The sequence below is a fragment of the Elgaria multicarinata genome, chromosome 10, assembly GCF_023053635.1.
Source record: "Elgaria multicarinata webbii isolate HBS135686 ecotype San Diego chromosome 10, rElgMul1.1.pri, whole genome shotgun sequence".
Lineage (NCBI taxonomy): Eukaryota > Metazoa > Chordata > Lepidosauria > Squamata > Anguidae > Elgaria > Elgaria multicarinata.
In genome coordinates, this window is record NC_086180.1 from 77,803,803 (window position 1) to 77,824,598 (window position 20,796).

The window sequence follows — 20,796 nt, forward strand, 5'->3', positions numbered from 1 at the left end:
GTATGCCATGTTTCAGGTGTCTAGGTTTCATGGTCATGGCGCTATGGTGCCAATGGATGGATGGGCATGCAGACACATTAGTTTTTTTATGATTAGAGATTGCCATGTACCTGAACTAGACAAATAAAAATACAGTATATGTAATTGACATAGATCTGACTTCAATTAGACCTACAGTTGTGAGGACATGAAGAAAAAATAGAAATGTTTAGGGAAAAATCTAATCCTCCCCACTTGCACCCCCCCCCGCCTCCGAGAAACAATAAGAAAACCTGGGAATTTTTTCTCTGAAAGATTTATGAAGTACTTTCTTCCAGAAAGATCAGGAAAAAGTATGTTTATTACTTTCTAAGCCTTCTTAATTTGTTCGCTTCTGCAACATAGTGTTGATGTCTACATGCCATTTCCGAGCCCAAATAATACACCCTCATTTTGGTTTGTGAGAAAGAATGAACAGAGGAAAGGGACAGATGACCAGGAACTAAAAATGTGAAGTTCATCAACTGGTTTGAAATAACCAGCCAAGTTATTGGCTGCAAATCTTTAAAGAGATCGTTCTAAACTCAGGTGGAAAAATCAAAGTCTACCTAACCTAACATGCTGCTAAACACAAGATAGAAGCATACCTTCCAACTTTCAAAATGTACGAAGACACACTTGCAATTATGACATAGGACCCACATTAGCAGAATTGCTAAGCGATCAGTACAAACCACAACAGATGTTCTAGTGAAGATTAAACGCATATAAAGTTCCTCCAAATATTTCATTTGATTCTCTTAGCCCTCCGTTGCTCCAAATTATAAAATATTTGTAAGGTTATGGAATTCTTTAAACCAAACACAAAAACATATACCATGAGACTGACCTAGGTAAATTACTGATCCCCAAAAGGTAGAAATCATGTAACATTCAGAATCATGTGACAAATCATTCCCTATATTTCCCACATTCATTGGCGTATATAGTCAAAATTGCACTGCACACACATACACACACAGACAAACAGAGAGAGGTATTCACGTGTTCAGGAATTCCCAAATTTGAAGAAGTACATTATCTTTAACTTGCCATCTGATCTCCCCCAGAAAATGAGGGAAAAAACAGTGGACCACAACACCTGGGCTGTTTTGGGGTTGTAGGTGCTTTGTTAACTATGGCAACAATTCATGCTGTGCCAGGTGCCCACATCAAGGTAAGCTGCAGTGCCTGTCTGCTACAGCTTGAATATTTACAATGGCCGCCAGCTTACACCGGAAGCCACCGTGGCTTAAATACCCATGGTAAGATCCAGCAATTGTGCAAATCAGAGACTCACTTGTATAGCCCTCTTACCCAAATGCTATTACTATCAACTACCTAACTAAATACATTTGTCTCCCAATTTGGTCTCTTCTTTCCACTGTGGAAGTTTTGCCACCAGAGTTTTGCAAGACAGTTTTGCATAATATTGGAACTAAGACGTATCCCAATTTATTTTTTATCAGGAAATCTAAAGATGGCTCTAGCATTCAGAATGTAGCAGCTTCATGAAATCCACTTTCGCGATCAGAAAATTGTTATGTTTCATTTTTCAAGAGCTTTGGGCAACACATTCTCTTTCAACATAATAATAATAATAATAATAATAATAATAATAATAATTTCTCCCTCTGGATCGAGGCGGGGAACAACACTGAATACAAAAATATAAAACACATAAAACTGATTAAAAATGTAAAACCAATATATTATTAAAATCCTAAAATCTTTTAAGACAATTTAAAATTCGACTAAGTAGGCCTGCCGGAAGAGATCCGTCTTAAAAGCTTTTTTAAATTCAGAAAGGCATTCCTCTGCCTTGCTCATTTTACAAGATGGGAGCCAACTCATAAAACAACTTTCTATTGCAAAATAGAATGAGAATTCCTTAAAGCCAACAAGCATACAGCCAGAGGTCCAATGAGGAGTGACAAAGCTATATTGACTATTCTTCTCAATAACATATTCATATACTGTCTTTCTGAATGAACTATAGATATGATATTCACAAATTTTCTCATCAGGTTCAACAGCAAATGCAAACACAGTAATTTTCTTTGTACATTTTAATTTAACTGCATATTTTAAGATGTGGCTTAAAAATAACAAACTTCATAAACTATTTTCCTCATTAACTACTTAGATTAATAAAATCCTACAAAACACTAAGGCTTGCATCGATAGGTTCACTTCCTCCAGTGGAAGGACTCCTTCTCCCTAGAGAAAATGAATGCTTGGGTGAAGATTTAGGGTTCTGAAACTTGTCCAAGATGAGTTCAAATGTGCCCAAGCACCCCTCATTTATTGTGAGTCACAAAATCAGTTGGTTCCAGACTAATGTGAAAGGTTAGTCACGACAAAGATAAGTATAATGGAAAGTAAGTTCAACTAACTCAAGTCAAAGTACTTCTGGCACACACACAAACAGACTTGCCTGAGTTTCCATGTGTTTTGCTAGTTAGAATTTATTCTTTATATTCACAAAAAGCCACAGGACATGATTTGGCCAAAGTTAAGAATTTCAAAATGCCAATATTTTCAGTGAAAGATCTGCAATCCTATCCTATGCATGTTTACTCAGAATTAAATCCCACTGAGTTCAGAGTTACTTCCTGATAAATGTGCCTAGGATTACAGCCCAAAATACTGCTGAAACCAGTGGAACTCCAAAAGTCTTAACTTTGGCTGGAATGGGTTCATGGATCATAAATATAATATTCAAACAGTTACCTATATTGCTTCTCTAGATTAGATGCAGTTCCATTCCCATTTGCTTCAAGACATTCTAGGCCCCAAGATGAATCTAAAAAGAAAAGAAAAAATACAAAATTATTTACAATAGTACAAAAGAAAAGAAAAGGCATAAAAGTGTACATTTGAGGCATTACCAAGAGGTTTAAAATAAAACTGCTGAACAGTTGTGTCTTTATTACTGTATCTGTACAGTGGCTACATAGCAAAAATTCTTGTAGAACCTTAAAGACAAACAGATTTGTCCTGGCATAAGTTTTTGTGGACACTTCAGCATATGCATCTTATGCCAAAAAAAAACTTGTTAGATTTGAGTTGGCCACAAGACTACTTTTTGCTGCAACACACTGGCATAGCCTACCTCTCTAGGAATAGCAAAAATTAACTACCCTTTGGGAATTTTATTTTTGGACATGACATTTGGGTTGGTTTGTATGTAACGTCAGATATTGTGAACCACTGAAAGATTTAAATATATTCAGTGGTATATAAGTGTCACAAATAAATAAATAAAAACATGCTTTGCACTCACACACTGTGTCTGGACAACACAATAGTCAATGGTGGATTAATAGCCAACTCCATAGTTGATTATCAAGGGGGTACACCCCACACAACGTGTTTATAATCAACCATGGTTTGGATTAAGGCCAGTATCAAGTTGACTATTAGTCAATGTTGTGTTTGACCCATCACCCAGTCCTCCCAGTGGTATCCCATCAGCCACTGCAAGTTCTGCTAGCTGGACTACAGTGGCAACCACTACTTTGGTCACTCTTGCCAGCGGATTCTGTAGTCACCAAAAATAACCGCGTGTGACAAAATAGTCAACGGTGTCCAACACACAACACAATAACCAACGTTTATTCAAATAAACAACTCTGCATAGCATTGGTTATTTCAGCCAAATAACCAACCATGGTGTGAAAAAGTCCCAACAGATGACACAATAACCAACCATTGACTATTTAACCCACCGTTGGTTATCATGTCATCCGAACTCAATCCCTATTTCTGCAACATACTTGGGTTTAAATCAGCTGTTAGCATCCAAACTCGCAAACTAGTTTCTGTGATCCCTCCAAACCAGAACTACAAATCACCTTTTCCTACCATGAAAGTGGAAGTAACTGATTAATCCAGAGCACATGCAGAGAGGCAGATAAGGCAGCTACTTAGTTCCTATACCAGGTCAGACTATTTTTGTCCATCTGCTCTGATTCTGAATGGCTCTCCAGTGTTTCAGGTTCAGGTCTTTCTCATCACCTTTTACCTGTTCCTTTTAACTGGAGATGTTATGGACTGAACCTGAGACTGCACTATCATCACAAAAAAGAAAGAAAGGGGGAAAAAAAAGATGTGTGGGGACAGGAGAAAATGAACTTGTATCAAAAGCATTCCTGCATTGTTGCCTGGAATCAATTTTTATTCACCACAGAAAATTTAGATGAGTGGCTATTTCCCAGAATGCTTTATACAGAAAGTCACTGATTCTGAAACTTTATTTCCCATTTCTAATTGTGGCATGTGGTCCTTGTTGTTCCAGACTCATTCAGAAACTGAATCCTCTTCAAGTGGATTCAGATTTTATTTTTAACTGGTATGGAATGCCTACATACTTACTTAAAATGTATTTTTATTTATTTAGTACATTTATATCCCACACATGCTCAGACCCATGTCCCCAAATGGCTCTCCATAGCTCTGACTGCATATGAGATCTATATCTTGGTAATTCATGCATTACCTTTCAGCATACAAAAACCAAGCAATTTTCACAGGCCTGTAAACAATTATTCACCTGGTTCCCTGGGGCAGGTGAGAATTACCTCCAAGCACTAAGCAAAGAAGCTTTGCAAAAAGAATGATTGCCCTTTCATGCCATAAAAGAATATAGATGTATGTGGGCAGTTAGTCAAGTAGAAATGTTATAGACTTGTTACCTTTGTGGTCATTTGCAAGGATGGGTTTTTATATCTGCAATACCCATTAAAAAGTAACATTCAAATAGCTTTAAAATCCATGTATTGCACTGATCAGCCTTCAACCCAAACATTTCCCATAAGAAATCAACAGGTTCCTATCTCACAAAAACACTGTAGTTATGTATTTAATACAAACTCCAAGCAAATTAATATATTTCACATGTTTGATTTCATGGGCAGAGTCATATTTTCACTAACCCTGCAGGTTTTTTTTAAAATTAATTAATGTTTAGATCCTATTCATTTCTATCCTACAGATTACATACTGTACACTCCAAATACCTAGTTACTGCACATAACTTTCCCAATTTAGTTGGAGACAAACAATCAAACTTATATATTTTAGACTTCATGATGCAACCCATATTTACTTGAAAGCAAATTGGCATCAGTGGAACTTAAACCCAAATAAGCCGAGTTATAAAATATGCTGTTTATCAAAAATCAAGCCAATCACCTCATTCTATAGAATACATGAATTGTGGTGCATCCAGTTAGTTGTATATGCACAAAGTAAATCAGATGACCATCCAGATGCCACAAAACACACTTTATTCTGAGATTTATAGCATACTTGCAAAAGCAAACAATCTAGTAATGTCATCCCAGGGAAAGTATACATGGAAACATGTTTTCCTGCCTCTTCAAAAAACAATGGCTACTTTCTCCAATTTTACAAACAGTGGGCCTGTTCAGACAACACATTAAGCTATGGTTAGGCTGCTAACCCCTTTGCATCAAATTGTTAATGAGTGTTCTTAAACTGTGGTTATGTAGCCACCATGGTTAGGATTGTTTCTCATTACATACTAAGTCATGACTCACACGACACACTAAGTCATAATGTTTAGCTCAAAATGTTTAACCACGTGGCTTAGCATGTTGACTGAATAAGGTCCAAACAAATGTCAGTATTATAGTATAATAGCTAAAAAGCCAAAGAGATTCAGCCTAACCACCTGGCTGTATTTATAATCCAATTGGCTAAAGCAGCCTTCGTCAATCTGGAGCTCAATGTTTCAGCCTCAAGCTGAATCCTGGGAGTGCAAAACATCTGGAGGACACCAGATTGGGGAAGGCTGGGTTAAAGGGTGAATTTTCCCCATTTTCAATATAGGATTACAAGCAAAGCAGAGATTCTAACTGGGACATGATAAAAGGAGTGTTCATTATTCTAGTTTAGTTAACACGAAGTGCTAGGCCAGCCTTCCCTAATTTAGTGCCCACCTAGTGTTTTGGACTACAACTCCCGGCATTCCTGACCATTGGGGCTGATGAGAATTGGAGTCAAAAATATGGAGGGTACTAGGTTGGAGGCTATGCTAGGCCCTAGGGTGTGATCTTGTGTATGTGGGAAGGTTCATGGAGCTTCAAGAGTAAAAGCATTGAACTAAGCAACCCGCTGCATTGTATATATAAAATCTGTACTTGACTTGACACTAAAACCCTCATGGCGTATTCTGCCTGGGGTTGGCCAAAAGTAAGTTCTATCCCACTACAAAAGCATGTTTAATAAACAAGCTACATGTTGTTACCATCTCAACAATATGAAGCTTCAGACAGGAGGGAATGAAGCCAAACGTAATCTCAGTCTTCAGATCTAGAGTAGCTTTCTTGTTTCCAAAAAGAAATGTAATATTCCTGTAGCACAACTACTTATAGTATCTGCCTGCCCCACCCCAGTGCAGAATGGTCTTGGTTTGAAAAAGATATGTATCAAAAATGTACCCTGCAGCTTCTTTCTTTTTGTACATATTCTCTTAAAAACATACTTTTGTTCAAAGTGAGAAGTGCAAAACCCCTTTAGCTGAAATCATGTGCCCATTAAAGTTAATGGGACTTACTTCAGAGTCAAAATGCATAAGATTACACTGTTAATCTCACATTTTTTCACACCTCTCAGTTGCATCACTAACCAAACCTACTGGCTGGGGAAAAAAACAGCTCACAATGTAACAGGATAGATATCACTCCGAGACATCTTTCTCCCTACCATCCAAGTTCTCACAGTGCCTCAACCCATCATTCTTGACAAAGTAATAGAAAGCAGGGTGGGGAGGCCCATCTAATCTCTTTGCTCAGTTCATGAACTTTAGTCCATGGGAATTTTTAATTCCTTTAATGCTACAGCACATTCGCTTCCCTGGATCAGATGACTCATTGGCTTGAAAGAGAGCTGCACTAGGTTACAAAATATTGTGCAAAATTACAGATCCCGTTAGATTTGGCAAGTCTTGACTGACCCATACATGCTAGCTATGCCTTCTATGGGGCACAGAAGTGGATGGTAGGGAGGGTTCACATTCCTTGACAGCAAGGCAACCTTTGTTAATACCTGAAAAATTCACCAGTACTAAAATAAAAAGCTTAATTTCATGGTGCAAGAACAAGGGCAAAGATTAGGAGCACAATTAATTCATGCACCGGTTGTAGCGTACACCACTTATCTCCTCCTTAAGGCACACGTTGCACATTATTATTATTATGCTATTTAGAGTAAACTTCTTCCCATTAGTTCTATACAAACAACGCAAAGCACCTTAAGTTAAGAAAGGGCGTGGAAATTTCCGTAAGTCTGGTGAAATTTTATTCCGTTTTGCTGGTGGGCACCTTTGGGATGGGGCAGGTTATAAACATAAGACTCTCTTTTCCCACAAGCATGCACTGAAAGGGTGGCTGAGGATATACGCCTACTCTTATCACCCAGACTGCAAGTGGTGAAAAGATGGCAAAGGTCAGCTCGTCTGCGCTAGTTTAAGTATGCATCTCCAGCGCCCTCTGGGACCCGGAGTGGAGAGAGAGAAGGTACTTTGCACATGTTCAAGAGCTTTTCTGCCCCGCCTTTTTTTATTGTTACTTCACATGAACTCATCATCCCCCCCTCCCTGCAAGGATAGGAAGAAAAGCTGCTTGTAGAGTTGAAATCAAACCCCGATCCACTACTAGGAGAGACCGTCGCCTTCTTTTCTTATGCCTCCCCCGCGAATCCACCGAGGAAGGAAAGACAGATGATGCCAGTCGCTCTCCTCAGCCCGACACGCGAGCGGCGGAGCGCAGGAGGACGGTTCTCTGCTGATGCTTCCCAGCCCGACCCCGTTTCTCACCTCACTGTTGGCCCCAGGAAAGGGAAGGAGGCTTTGGTCCCGTCCCGTCCCGCCCGGGGAGAAAAGAGAGATGCGGGCACCCCCTTCCCGGCCCCCCGGACTGTAGCGGCACCTCCTAGCTCCACAACAAAGCCCCCCCTTCCCCTCCCGAATCTGGACCACGCCCTCTCCCGATACGCCCACGGAGGCGGAGTGAGACTCAGCGCCGCGGACAGTTCGGAGAAGAAAGAACTTTGGCCACGCCCCCTCCTCCTCCTCGAACCTCGTCCGACCAATCACCGCGTCGCTCTGTTTCCTTCTCCCTGCCCTCCTTTCCCTCAGTGCCACATCGAACGTTGCCGGGGCCAGGCGAGCTGACGATCCTTTTACCAAGCCGGAAAGTGGAACAGGGATGTGACGGTTGTTGTCGTCTCGCGCTTTCCAACCGCCCGCAGGCGCTCGCGACGGGAGGGGGACGGGGGGCGGGCGGTAGAGAGAAAGGGCGGGAAAGAAGTGGAGCGTTTACTTCCGCGAGTTCTAAGGAAGAGGCGCTTGAAGCGAAATGGGGGACTGGCAGAGGGCGGGGCCACCTTGAGAGGAGCCACCTTGTTTACCGTTGCTGGCACCGTTTTACCGCCTGCGGCCTGCAGTCGCTAAGGCGAGATGAAAGCATTGCTTTCAAGTATCGTTAGAAACCACCCCATTTTACCTCATTGTTAAAAAGGACTCACTTTCAACCAGATTCAAAGGCTCAGCCCCGGGACCTATTTTAAAAGCCCCCTCCTCATGACCCTGCGTCAGGGGTAGGCAACCGGGTGCCCTGATGGTTTTGGACTACAATATCCGTGATCCCATGCTTGCTGGGGCGTATGGGAGCTGTAGTCCTATGCAAGTCTTCTCAGAAATAATTTACGTAGTTCAACACTAGGTTGGTATAGGATTGCAAGGGGTGGAACCAAGAATATTTATTTATATTTATTTATTTATTACATTTATATACTGCCCCACAGCCGAGGCAATATAAATATTCTTGGACATATTCTTGGTTCCACCCCTTGCAATCCTTTGGCTTTTTTTTTTCACTTGTTTCACTTATTACTTGGGGTTTCCTTTTTCTTTTTTGGCTACTTTGGTATAGGATTGCAGCAGAATAGTTAAGAAAAAAACGAAAAACTAAAGACAAGACACAAAGGGAAAGGGGAGCAGAAGGAAAAGAATGAGTGAGATCATTTTTTCAAGGCCAGAAAAAGGTAGTGCATTTTAAGGCGCTTCAGACCAAGCTGACCTTCCCTTGCTAGAGTCTTGCTTGAATGAGGCTCTTACTCCTTTGGCCAGTGAATGGGACCAAAGTGTTCTTTTCCCCCAGGGCCGGCACTACCATTAGGCCAACTAGGCAGCCGCCTACAGTGCAGACCTTAGAGAGGCGCAGTACTGCCCTTTAAGGGTCACAGTTTTATACAAATTAGCTGGTTTTTTTTTTAAAAAAAAACATAATAAAAGGAAAATATAATAGTCCAGAAACTCTTCTTGAACAGCTGAAACGAAGTTGGCATTTTGGGGGGTGGGTGGGGTGGTGGTGCAAATAGCTCGCCTTGCCTAGGGCACAATTTCTTTGATTGCAAGACGCACACTAATTTCAGTACCACCAACAGGAAAAAAAAACCCTAAGACACACCCGCGATTCTAAGACGCACCCCGTTTTTAGAGATGTTTATATGGGGGGAAAAGTGTGTCTTAGAATCGAAGAAATAGGGTAGTCTGGCACCGGCCTTGTTTCCCCCTTCCTTCTGCACTCCCAGGGCAACTGTCCATTGGAGCTAAGCACATTTCCTGCAAGTGTTCCTTCTCTGGCCGATGGGCCAGGTTGGCGTCCCCCCCACTCTTGCCCCCTTGGCTTGATGTCATTCCTGGGAAGCGGGCTGCAGCCTCTCTGTGGTCCTTGGCCCCTGGCTAACAGCAGAAGCCAGAACATGTTTCCTTTCTGCTTTCTAGTCCTGGGGTATAGATATGAGGCACAGATCCTGGTGGATTTTCTTGAATTTGATAGACAGATGCTTCATATCCATCTAATTACAGTTCATGAACAGGCTGCTCCATTAAAAAAAATGATCCAGTTCTCCTGTGGCAACAATAAAATAAAATATAGATTTGAAGAAAATAATTTTATAACTCCCTTTAATACCTGAAGTAGTAGTAAAATCAACTGTCAAGTATTTGTATCAAGTTATTTGTGTCATTAAATTGTCAAAATTTGTCAAAACCTCGATACTTGAGACAGCGCCTCTCCCTATATCTGTCTGCCTGAGACTTAAGATCTGTTGGAGGAGCCTGCATCCCATCAATGTGAGACATACGCTATGGTGGGACATGGGAGAGAGCTTTATTTGTTGTGGCACCCTGACTGTGGAATGCCCTCCCCTTAGAGGTCCAACTGGCACTAGCACTGACTTTATTCCGGCACCAAGTAAAGACATGGCTTTTAAACAAAGACTTTGATGGCTAAATTCACCAAGCTTGCACATTGTTTTAACTGTTTTAATTGGTTTTACTGATTTTAAATTCTATACTGGTTTTAGCTTGATTAATGGTTTAATTTAAATGAGAAGCTGGTCAGAGGCGATACCCAATTAATTCTTTTATGGTGGCACAAGGGTCTTCTCTCCTCGAGCTACTTTCTCTTTTTGGAGCTGGGGAAAATGCTCTTAAAGGCATAGCAACATTGACTGCCTTACAGAGTGCAGTGAGATTTGCCGGTGGAGTATTCAAGCTGTCTGCCTCCAGCTATTACTAAACACTTAACTCAGAAATCATATTTATGTTTACTTGGAAGTAATGGGCCTTATGCTGTAGTAAGAGAACAATCCTATTATTGTTTAGACAGAAATAGATCCAACAACTCTCAGCATTCCCCAGCCACTCATGCTTCTCTCTAAACATGCATAGGATTGCACCCTAAGTATGTTTCGGAATACAGCCCAACTCTCCAGTGATCCTTTCTTCCAAATCTTGGTAAGGGTTGCATCCCTTGAGTGTCTCAGGGATGTGGAGAGAGTCCAGCAATACAATGAAATACTTGTTTGCCTTTTTTCTTTTGACATTTCTTTTCTTTCTTTTCAGCATTCTTAACAATCAGAATGAGTGTATCCCTTTGGTGCATTTATGGTAGTAATGCTCTCTTCATTTGCTGTGTTTTATGGGATGGTTATTACTTTTTAATCTACTGCCACTGCAGAGTGGTTAGTTGGGAGACTTTGCAATTTGCTATAAAAAGAAATGTGACTCCTCTATGAAACCTTTCATGGACTGGTCCCTGAAACTCATCCCACTGGATGCTAGCACAGATGGCCTATTGCAACTGTAAAGATTGAAGTCTGAGTATTGGAGCTGCGAAGAGTTATACTGCCGTGCCTTTTTATGAGGATTTATGACCATATATCTCTCATTAGTGCTAACGGGAGTAACATGCATATTTTCCTATTTATGGAGTTGATAGTATACTGCTAGAAAGGAAGACGAGCGACTGCATTGCATCAGGGCGACATGTTAAAAGAATGCTTAGTTATTAGAATGAAGCTGCTTGCACACTAAGAAGCAAGTAAGTGTACATCTGCACTACAAACCTCTATTAGTTTTAGTTTTATATCACTTTAATTGCCATGGTTTTCAGCCAAAAGGATCCTGAGAACTGTAACTTGTGAAATGCAAATATCTCTGCTATAGAGAAAGTGAATGTCCTCATACCTCCCCCATCAAGGTCTGCATTGGGAGCCCTGCACCTGCTATTTATTTTTTTATAGACCTAGGGCCAAATCTCATCTAGTTAGGCCCTAGGTCTATAATTCAGATGCACCCTTAGCGTCATGCAGTGGTATGTATCCTTGCATTATTTAGCCCCTCTCCCTACCGCTGATAGAATGGCACCTGGGCCCAGAGTTATTTATACCTATGGAAATACTGGAAATGGCATTGTTACCATAGGTTTGTTTGATCATGTTGACCATGAAAATAGAAAATAGAAAATTTTTCTATTTTCTAGAAAATAGAAAATATTGCAATGGAAAATATTAGGAGGCACCTCCCCACCCCAGGACATATAATCCTGGATAATAAATATGAATAAAATGCCATTGTATCGCTTGTTTTAACTGTTTTACGGTTTTTAAATTATATATTGTTTTAAATAAATAAATAAATAAATAACTTGGTTCATGGTTTAATTTAGTTTTAGATGTGTATATTTACTGTTTTATACTGTATGCTTTTATCTGTACGTCACCCTGAGATCTTAATGAGATAGGGCGGGATATAAATGTTTTAAACAAACAAATAAATAAATAAATAAAGGTGCAACTAGATTCAACACAAGAGATCCATAATTAGGGTCTACTGTAGTAGTCATCACCATCGCCATCAGACTTTGGAAAAGCTTTCTCCTGCAATTACGGTTGCTCCCAGCTACTTCTGAGATTCCCATAACCTTCTGCCCAAGAGCAGCTACAGAGGAACACTGCATATCTTCTTAGTAATATAAGAAGGCTTTATTCAGAATTTGCCTCTGCCATGTTTTAGTCTGAGCCAGTAAAAATCTACAGAAATGCAAGAGAAACATGCAAAGCAGAAACTCCCCTAGTGGCTGTTTGTGCACATTACAACAGTGGGGGAGGGAGTTGATCCACAGGTAAGTGTTACTCCACCCCACAACACCTACAGTGCCCCCAATCCATGTCTTGTGAACCACCTATTAATTCATGCAATTTATTTAGATGCCCTGGGAGATGGTTTACAATAATAAATCCTAAAACAATGAAAAAATAACAGCCCAAACAATAAATATAACAATGAAAATAGTAAAATATTAAAACATAAAAATATTAAATTATACAAAACATATAACATAAATATTAAAATAACAATTTAATATATTTTAAAGCATTACAGGATATAATTCTGGGTTTCCTGTGGTGCATTCAGTTTGGCGTTCACTTATGCTAGAGCAACACCAGTAAATGCAAGCCAGTGACCGGAAAACTCCTTTCAGGCAGTACCAGGAAACTGGAGATAAGGACGAGTGAATATAAAACTTGGTGGATAATATTTATGTGTCTTAGAACATATAAAAGCTACCACAGTGTGGAAAGAGTTCAGCTTATATATAATTTTTCATTTTATAGCAGCATTATTACTGGAGACAGGTTTATATTTGGCAGCAGCTGTTCTCCAAAATGTCACATTGACTTATGGTTGGAGCCAATGCAGAGTTTTGAGTAAACCCGAAGGGAATAATCTTCTTTATGTGTCCAGATAGGAATTACACGGTGCAGTAAAGTGTGTGTGTGTGTGTCATTTATTGACCAATCAATAAAAATCCAAATGTGAGATGTGGTGGGCAATTTTATATACCACTCTGCCTTGGTAGTGAACAAAAAGTTCTATGCTCATCACAAATCTCAGGAGAAAAATCTGGTTTTTCCCCACCGTCTTTGTGATTAGAGGGCATCTTCGCACCTATAATCAATATGTAAAAATTGGCTATGCTTTCCGCTATGTCCATTCCTGCAGTAGAAAAAAGCATTTCTTTTCGTCTGTAGTTATAGTACCAGGAAAGTAGATATCTTAATTTAATACTATCACTTTCCCACTCTAGTGCTCTGATTAAGCAGCCTTCTGCTCATCATTTGGATGTACATTCCCATCTGTGTTGCAATGGTCTTTAGAGCCCAATTAATTAATTAATTAATTTTTATACCGCCCAATAGCCGAAGCTCTCTGGGCGGTTCACAAAAATTAAAACCATGAAGAGCATAAAAACGACCAACAAATTTAAAACACAAATACTTAAATCAGCTGGGTGTGCCTTTTGACATGAATGGTGATGCCAGTTCGCCTCTGGGATCACCGGCTGTTACATGTGGCTGGATCAGGTTCCACAAATATGGTACCATTGAATTGCTCCTCGTGGTTACACAAAGACCACCAGGGAACAGCCTTCAGTGTGGTCGCCCCCCTCCTATGGAATTCCCTGCCTCTGGAGGTCAGGCAGGCATCAACTTTGTATTCCTTCCAACGTCTCCTGAAAATGTTCCAGGAAGCTTTCCCTTAATGACCACCCGTGGTTTTATTGCACTTTGTTTCTTTCCAAAATGTACTTTTAATGTGTTTTTATTCTTTTTTTATTCTTTTATTTGATTTGTCCATCGCTCTGAAATTCTTGAATGGGGAGTGATATATAAATATTGTAAATAAATAAATAAAATAAAAAATCTTTGGTCTGATCCAGCAACCTTTTACATTTTTATTAGTTTATTATGTGGCGTGGGAGACTGCTTTAGCTTTGTAGTATCCCATGCCATCTAACAAACTACTTTTGAAATTCAGGGAAATTTCAAAAGCAGGTTGTAATTTGGCATGAAGGGCACCAGTGAGGGAGGAAGCAGCAGCCAGGCATTTCTCCACCGTGCCTGGGTCCAGCTCCAGCTGAGAGCCCCCTCCCTCCTGCTGTCCCCTGTAACTGCTGAACTTTCCAACTAAGATTGTAGTGCCTGAATTTGCTTTCCTTTTCCCCCTCCTCCTCCTCCCTCCCAATCCCCTTTCCTTTTGTGTCATGTCTTTTAGATTGTAAGCCTGTGGGCAGGGACTGTCAAGAAATACTTTTGTAAGCCGCCATGAGAGCCTTTTTTGGCTGAATGGCGGCATAAAAATACTTAAATAAAATAAATAAATAAATTGTTAACGGGGGATTCTTCTAGAACAACTGTCCCCAAACTGGTGCCCTCCAGATGTTTTGGGTTCACCACCTTGAGAGCTTCAGCTATTGGGCAGTATAGAACTGTAATAAATACATTCAACTCCCATGAGCCCCAGCCAACATGGCCAGTGCTAAGGAATGCTGCAAGTTGTACTCCAAAACATCTGGAGGGCGCCAGGTTGGGGAAAGCTGAACTAGACTAACACAAGTTGCTTGAGGAGGTCTTAAATAGTTCTTTGGAACCAGATAATAATAATTCAATATGGTACTTAAACAAAACCAAGCACATTTCATACATAAAAAGCAATATACCATAGATCCCTTCAGTATTCATGACCCACATTTCTTTCCTTTTATAAATTAGGTTCCCTGCTGTTTGTTTGGATGAATGGAAGCATGAGTAGTGAATTATAGCTTCTTTCTTTCTTAGGGAAGAGGAGACTATATTTAATGTTTCTTATTCATTTTCAATTCAGAACATGAAAAGTTCATTAGGAGAAGAAAAAGAAAGGGATTTATTTTGTTTCATCAACATTTCAATATCACTGAAGCTAACGTGAATGGGAAAAAACCAAGGAGGATTGAAGAAACTGTACAGTGGAAATCTACATTTGAAATTCTGCTGCTGGCAGGAAAAACGTAGCAGAAGAAAACATGAATCACATGTTTATAGCAGGGATGATGGAAGACCAAAATAACTGTATCAATATTCCACAGTAACTCAAGGCTTGTGTTGAAAGGAAGTTATGAAGGGGAAATCAGATGGGAAATCAAATTCGGAAATAATGTGAACTTGCACTAAGGAATTTGCTGCCTTAAGCAACCATTTCAAAGTATCCTCTAAGGATATTGTAAAATTTCAATCAAGTTACAGAGAAATACTACTGCTGGTAAGCAATTGAGGTTTTCTGGTTCCTTGGATAATCATTTAAAGACAATTTCCCTGTATGTTTTTATAGAAACACATGAAAAGTAACAAAAGGCCCTCAGTAGAATCTTTTCATTCTCTTTTTATAGCAGATTGATACTTTCTGATACTTTTTGATTATTTATTTTATTTAAGGCATTAATATGCAACCCTTCATAATATCTGCCCCAGGAAGGTTTGAAATGCAATTAACACTGAATATTCAATAAAACAATTAAATTATTAAACAAATGGCAGAATTTAAAATCAATCACAACACCACAGTGAAAACTTCAATTCCAGTGTTTGAAATAGAGCATCATGATGAATGGGGCAATTCACTGAAGGGGAACTGATTAAACTTTGTGGCAGGGTCTGGGTGGGAATTGGGGAATTAATTGAAGGGTGTGGATTAGTGAACTGTCAAATTCTTGAAACTCCATTTTGATGCAGAAGTTGCCCTTTTTAGGGCTGTGTGTGAAATGTAAGCCTGTGCGGCAGGGTCTTGCTATTTACTGTTTTACTCTGTACAGCACCATGTACATTGATGGTGCTATATAAATAAATAATAATAATAATAATAATAAATAAATAAATAATGCGAAGGGGGGGAAATCCTCTCCACTTTTTGGGGGGCATTTTTTCCACATCTGTTTACATCCATGGAAAATCCATTGTAATTGAAGAGGGTCTTCTGATTATTGATGGGGTGAATTGAAGGATTTATTTTATTTGGAGTGATTTGGATAGGAAATGAATTGGCTGGCTTTGCCTTTTGTGAAATTTAAATAAACCTTAGTTAATTTTTAAATGTGCATATAGAGATATAAATTAACATATGCGCATCATGCAGATTTGTGTCCTATAGATCTATGCTTTTTAGCACCCAGCATGACTCTAGTTGTTCCTAATAAAAAAGGAGGCGATGATTTATTTGTTTATTTGTTTGTTTATTTATTACATTTTTATACTGCCCATCAGCCGAAGCTCTCTGGGCAGTGCACAATTAAAAAACATAAACTACAAGTATGATCAAGCTACCTGTTTCTGTTGAGTGCTGAGCTGACAGCATCACCTATTAGAATACGGAAGAGATCTACACCAAGCAAGATATAGCACTATGAAAGTGGTATGAAAGTGGTATATGGAGGCAGGGTCTGCACTACTGCTTTATAGCAATATTAAAGTGCACTGACAACTGTTGGGGCAAATAACACATGTTATTACTGCTTTCATATTATTAGTAGTAGTATCCCGCCTTTTGCCCAATACTGGGCCTCAAGGCGGTCTTACAAAGTTTAAAACATACATTGTTCATACCACTTTCAAAGTGTTATATCCTGCTTGGTATAGTTGTGTCATGGGCCCCAACAGTTATTTCAATACCGCTATAAAACAGTAGTGTAGATCCTGCCCTGGTTTGCACCATATGATAAACCATCATGAGTGATCAGCCATGGCGGGGTTTTGCGTCGTGTGAACCCGGCATGGTTTCTGCAGGGTGGCTTGTTTTTCATGAACCCATAGCTTGTTTAAGGGTTGTTGATACCCATAGTGATTTGTTGTAGTCTTCAAACCTGGCAGGGTAACTTTGTTGTGGGTTATCAGGAATGGCTACAGAGTCACCTAACAAGAGTGGCGAAAGCTCCTGCCACTCTTTGCTATTTTGCTAGTGCCGCCACCATCTTCCTTCATCCCTCCTCAGCACCTTCTACCCCATGTCACTCAAAATCTCAAAGAAAGGACAACAAAGTGTGTCATGAATGCATTTGCAATTTTTTTAGAAAAATATTTTTAAATCGTCAGTCCTGTGCTAGTGCGCAGAAGCAAATGACAGCTGTCTTGACATTTGCACAGTTATGGCGTCTGTTTACTGCTCTTCCTTGACATGTGCACACTTTTCTCTTCTTTATTATTGCTATGCTTGAGAGTTGCATAAATTTCCCCTCTGTGTTACTGCTTTGCTTGAGATCTGTGCGATCCTTTGCATACCAGGAAGTGAGTTTAAGGGGGGAAATGTAAAAAATCATTAAAAAATCAATGGATGACCCAATTCAATTCAAATTTGGTATGCTTGAAGCTCTCCCTAATATCTATTACTGTGCCAATTTTGGTGTATTTATCTTTAAAGCTGACGCAGATGTAAGCATTTGTTTAAAATCCTGCTCCTGTGCCCCAGCCATGGATCGGAAGATACGCTCAAAATGTAGGGGCTAAATGCAGCGAATCTTTTTGCTTTATTGCACAATTAAGGCAGGATGCATGGGAGTACTTCACAATCAAAGCAGATTATAAGGTGGAAAACTTCTGAGTCCTTTGCATGCAATTCACAGTGATAAAGCTCAGAGAGAGAGAGAGATGGATGGATTAGAAGTTCCAGTTCTCCCATCTTGCCTGCTTCTTTCCTCATATACAAACAGACAACGTAAATATTTGATCATATCCAACTTCAAGGATTGGCAAGGAGAGGGGAGAAACCATTTACATCAAAGCAGCTGTTTTGTGTTTGAGAAATGGGCTAGGATGGGTGTCTGTAAGCATGAACAGGTCTCTTGCTAAACCCTGCTTTAAAGAATCATTCCCCAGAATGGTTTGTTGCTAATTTAGAATGCATCAAGGCATTTTAGCTGGGAACGGAAGATAACCACGCAAGCAGTTCCGTCATCTTTCCTGCTAAGCCTGTACTGTTTTGGACACAGTGTCAAGCTTTCAGATCACATAGAAGCTAAATTGCCAGCCAAGCCTTGCTTCTTTCTGAAAAGCTGAAATGGTGAGAGGGTGTTTCCGGGGGGGGGGGGGGGGAGAGGAGAAGGGAATAGCAGCAAAGCATTTGGGTCTTTTGAAGACCCGTTCTTAAAACTGTGTAAAGCATTCAGATCACAGGAGATGTGAATGGCATTCCCAGACAGGCAGATGAAAGGGGAAAAATCCATTTCCTGCTTTATTTTTACAACAGATCCACTATCTGGACTGAAGATGGCTTGGCTTGTTCTCGTTCTTTTTGTGCTAAAGGCAGTGGCTGTTCTCTCCAAATTATGTCAAGTAAAAAGAAAAAAATTATAAGCGATAAAGGAAACAATACATATGAACGCTGCACGCACACATGCGCGCACACAGTATGAGACAACCAAAAATTAAGCAAATTTGCATTCTATTTATTTCAATGGGAGAACTTTTATTTATTGGCTTACATTTCTTTTATCCCACTTTTCAGGCATGTTGAGCTCCAGCTGAAGTCAATGGCACTTAAAAGTGCTTAACTTTAACTGGGTTATGCTTCCTAAGGTTGTTTATTGATTGGTTTATAGGTGAAATTGAATTCAGAACATGGGGCCTGGCCTTCCAAAACTAGATATTTGTCATTTACAATGTCTTCTTCTTCTTCTTCTTCTTCTTCTTCTTCTTCTTCTTCTTCTTCTTCTTCTTCTTCTTCTTCTTCTTCTTATTATTATTATTATTATTATTATTATTGGGGGAAGCAACAAGGCAGCTGGAGGGAGGTCAGAGGGAGAGCTGGCAGCCTCGTTCCTTCTCCCCTCCCCGGTGCTCGGCCTGGCAGCAGTGTTGGCCTCCCGGCTACCCCATTCCTCTCCTCCCCCCAATTTTATTTATTTATTTACAGGGACCTGTGATGCCTGACTTGGAGCTCCTAGTCCATCCCCTTCCTTGTCCAGCCCAGTCGATGACAACCAATTGGGGGGGGGGATGGGCTCCATGACCCAGAACGTTGGGGGTAAGCGCCCGACTTTTTTTAAGCAGAGTTTCTGGGGTTTGGCCCCGGATGGCTTTGCAATGGTGGCTGCGTCATGTAGATGACCTGCCACCACTCTGAACTTATCCCGGAGCAAACCCTTCATCAAGACAAGCCCCTGGAAACCCAGGAAAAAAAGAATCACATGTGGAGGTTCTAGCTTGCAGACAGAATCCCAAAATGCAGCACACTATAATATTCCTATTACGTTTACTCCAAGTATACAGACACAAAATATAATGTCTGAAGTCCTTAGTTGGGAGTTGCAGTAGAGAAGGCAGTGATTAACTGTGCAGGTGGCTTGGGGAACAGTAGCATGAGAGACTCTGGAAGAATTAAGTGTAGTTTCTCCTAGGTAATCAATTACTCAAATTCAATTGATTCCCCAGTAATCAAGGACAGTGTGTACACTAGCTCTGGGTGCGACATGGGAATTAATTTAAAGTGCTCTTAACTCACTTCCCATGAGAAAGAATACTGACAGAACCGAGTAAAAGCCCCATTAGCCAAAACTGATGTTGGAGATGAAATGATCATGGGGGCCTCAACTTGGCTAAGCAGCCATTAGGCTTAGGAACTAGGGGTGTGCACGGATCCCCCGCTCCGCTTCACTTCCAGATCTGTGATTTTCGGATCGGCCCGCTTCGCTCCGCCCCGCTCCGCCTATGTCCGCTCCGCTCGGAGCTCCGGATCCGGATCGGAGCTCCGTTTCCCCCCCATAGGCTTGCATTAAGCTAAAAAAGTATACAACTTTTTTTCTGTGAAAGTTAGAAACCTCAAGTTTGGCACCATGACACCTCATGGACGTATACACACGCACGCCGAGACTCAAGGCAGTCCCATCATCCCCTGATTTTTGGGGAATTTATGAAAATTGGGCACCCCATTCACACCCCTTTCCATAGCTCCGTCAATTTGCACGTTAGAAACCTCAAACTCACCACCATGACAGCTTATCCAGGGATACACATGCACGCCCAAACTCAAGGCAGTCCCATCATCCCCTGATTTTTGGGGAATTTAGGAAAATCGGGCACCCCATTCACACCCCTTTCCATAGCTCCGTCAATTTGCACGTTAGAAACCTCAAACTCACCACCATGACAGCTTATCCAGGGATACACATGCACGCCCAGACTCAAGGCCATCCCATCATCCCCTGATTTTTGGGGAATTTATGAAAATCGGGCACCCCGTTCACACCCCTTTCCATAGCTCCGTCAATTTGCATGTTAGAAACCTCAAACTCGCCACCATGACAGCTTATCCAGGGATACAGATGCACGCCCAGACTCAAGGCAGTCCCATCATCCCCTGATTTTTGGGGAATTTATGAAAATCGGGCACCCCATTCACACCCCTTTCCATAGCTCCGTCAATTTGCACGTTAGAAACCTCAAACTCGCCACCATGACAGCTTATCCAGGGATACACATGCACGCCAAGACTCAAGGCAGTCCCATCATCCCCTGATTTTTGGGGAATTTATGAAAATCGGGCACCCCATTCACACCCCTTTCCATAGCTCCGTCAATTTGCACGTTAAAAATCTC

At 40.6% G+C, this 20,796-nt stretch overlaps 1 protein-coding gene across 2 annotated transcripts in view; it reads right to left on the reverse strand.

Moving 5' to 3' along the window:
- KLHL5 (kelch like family member 5) overlaps nt 1-7,938 on the reverse strand; it is a 50,556-nt gene extending 42,618 nt beyond the window's left edge. Inside the window, exons 1-3 of one of the 2 annotated variants that reach the window (XM_063135868.1) lie at nt 7,862-7,922; nt 6,968-7,092; nt 2,752-2,824 (exon numbers count right to left, since the gene is read on the reverse strand). In XM_063135868.1, coding sequence (XP_062991938.1) covers nt 2,752-2,824; nt 6,968-7,004 — 110 coding nt within the window. In that variant the 5' untranslated portion in view covers nt 7,005-7,092; nt 7,862-7,922. Of the gene's footprint in view, nt 1-2,751; nt 2,825-6,967; nt 7,093-7,861 lie in introns of both variants that reach the window. The other variant, XM_063135870.1, reaches the window with a different exon arrangement.
- Nucleotides 7,939-20,796: the final 12,858 nt, after the last annotated feature.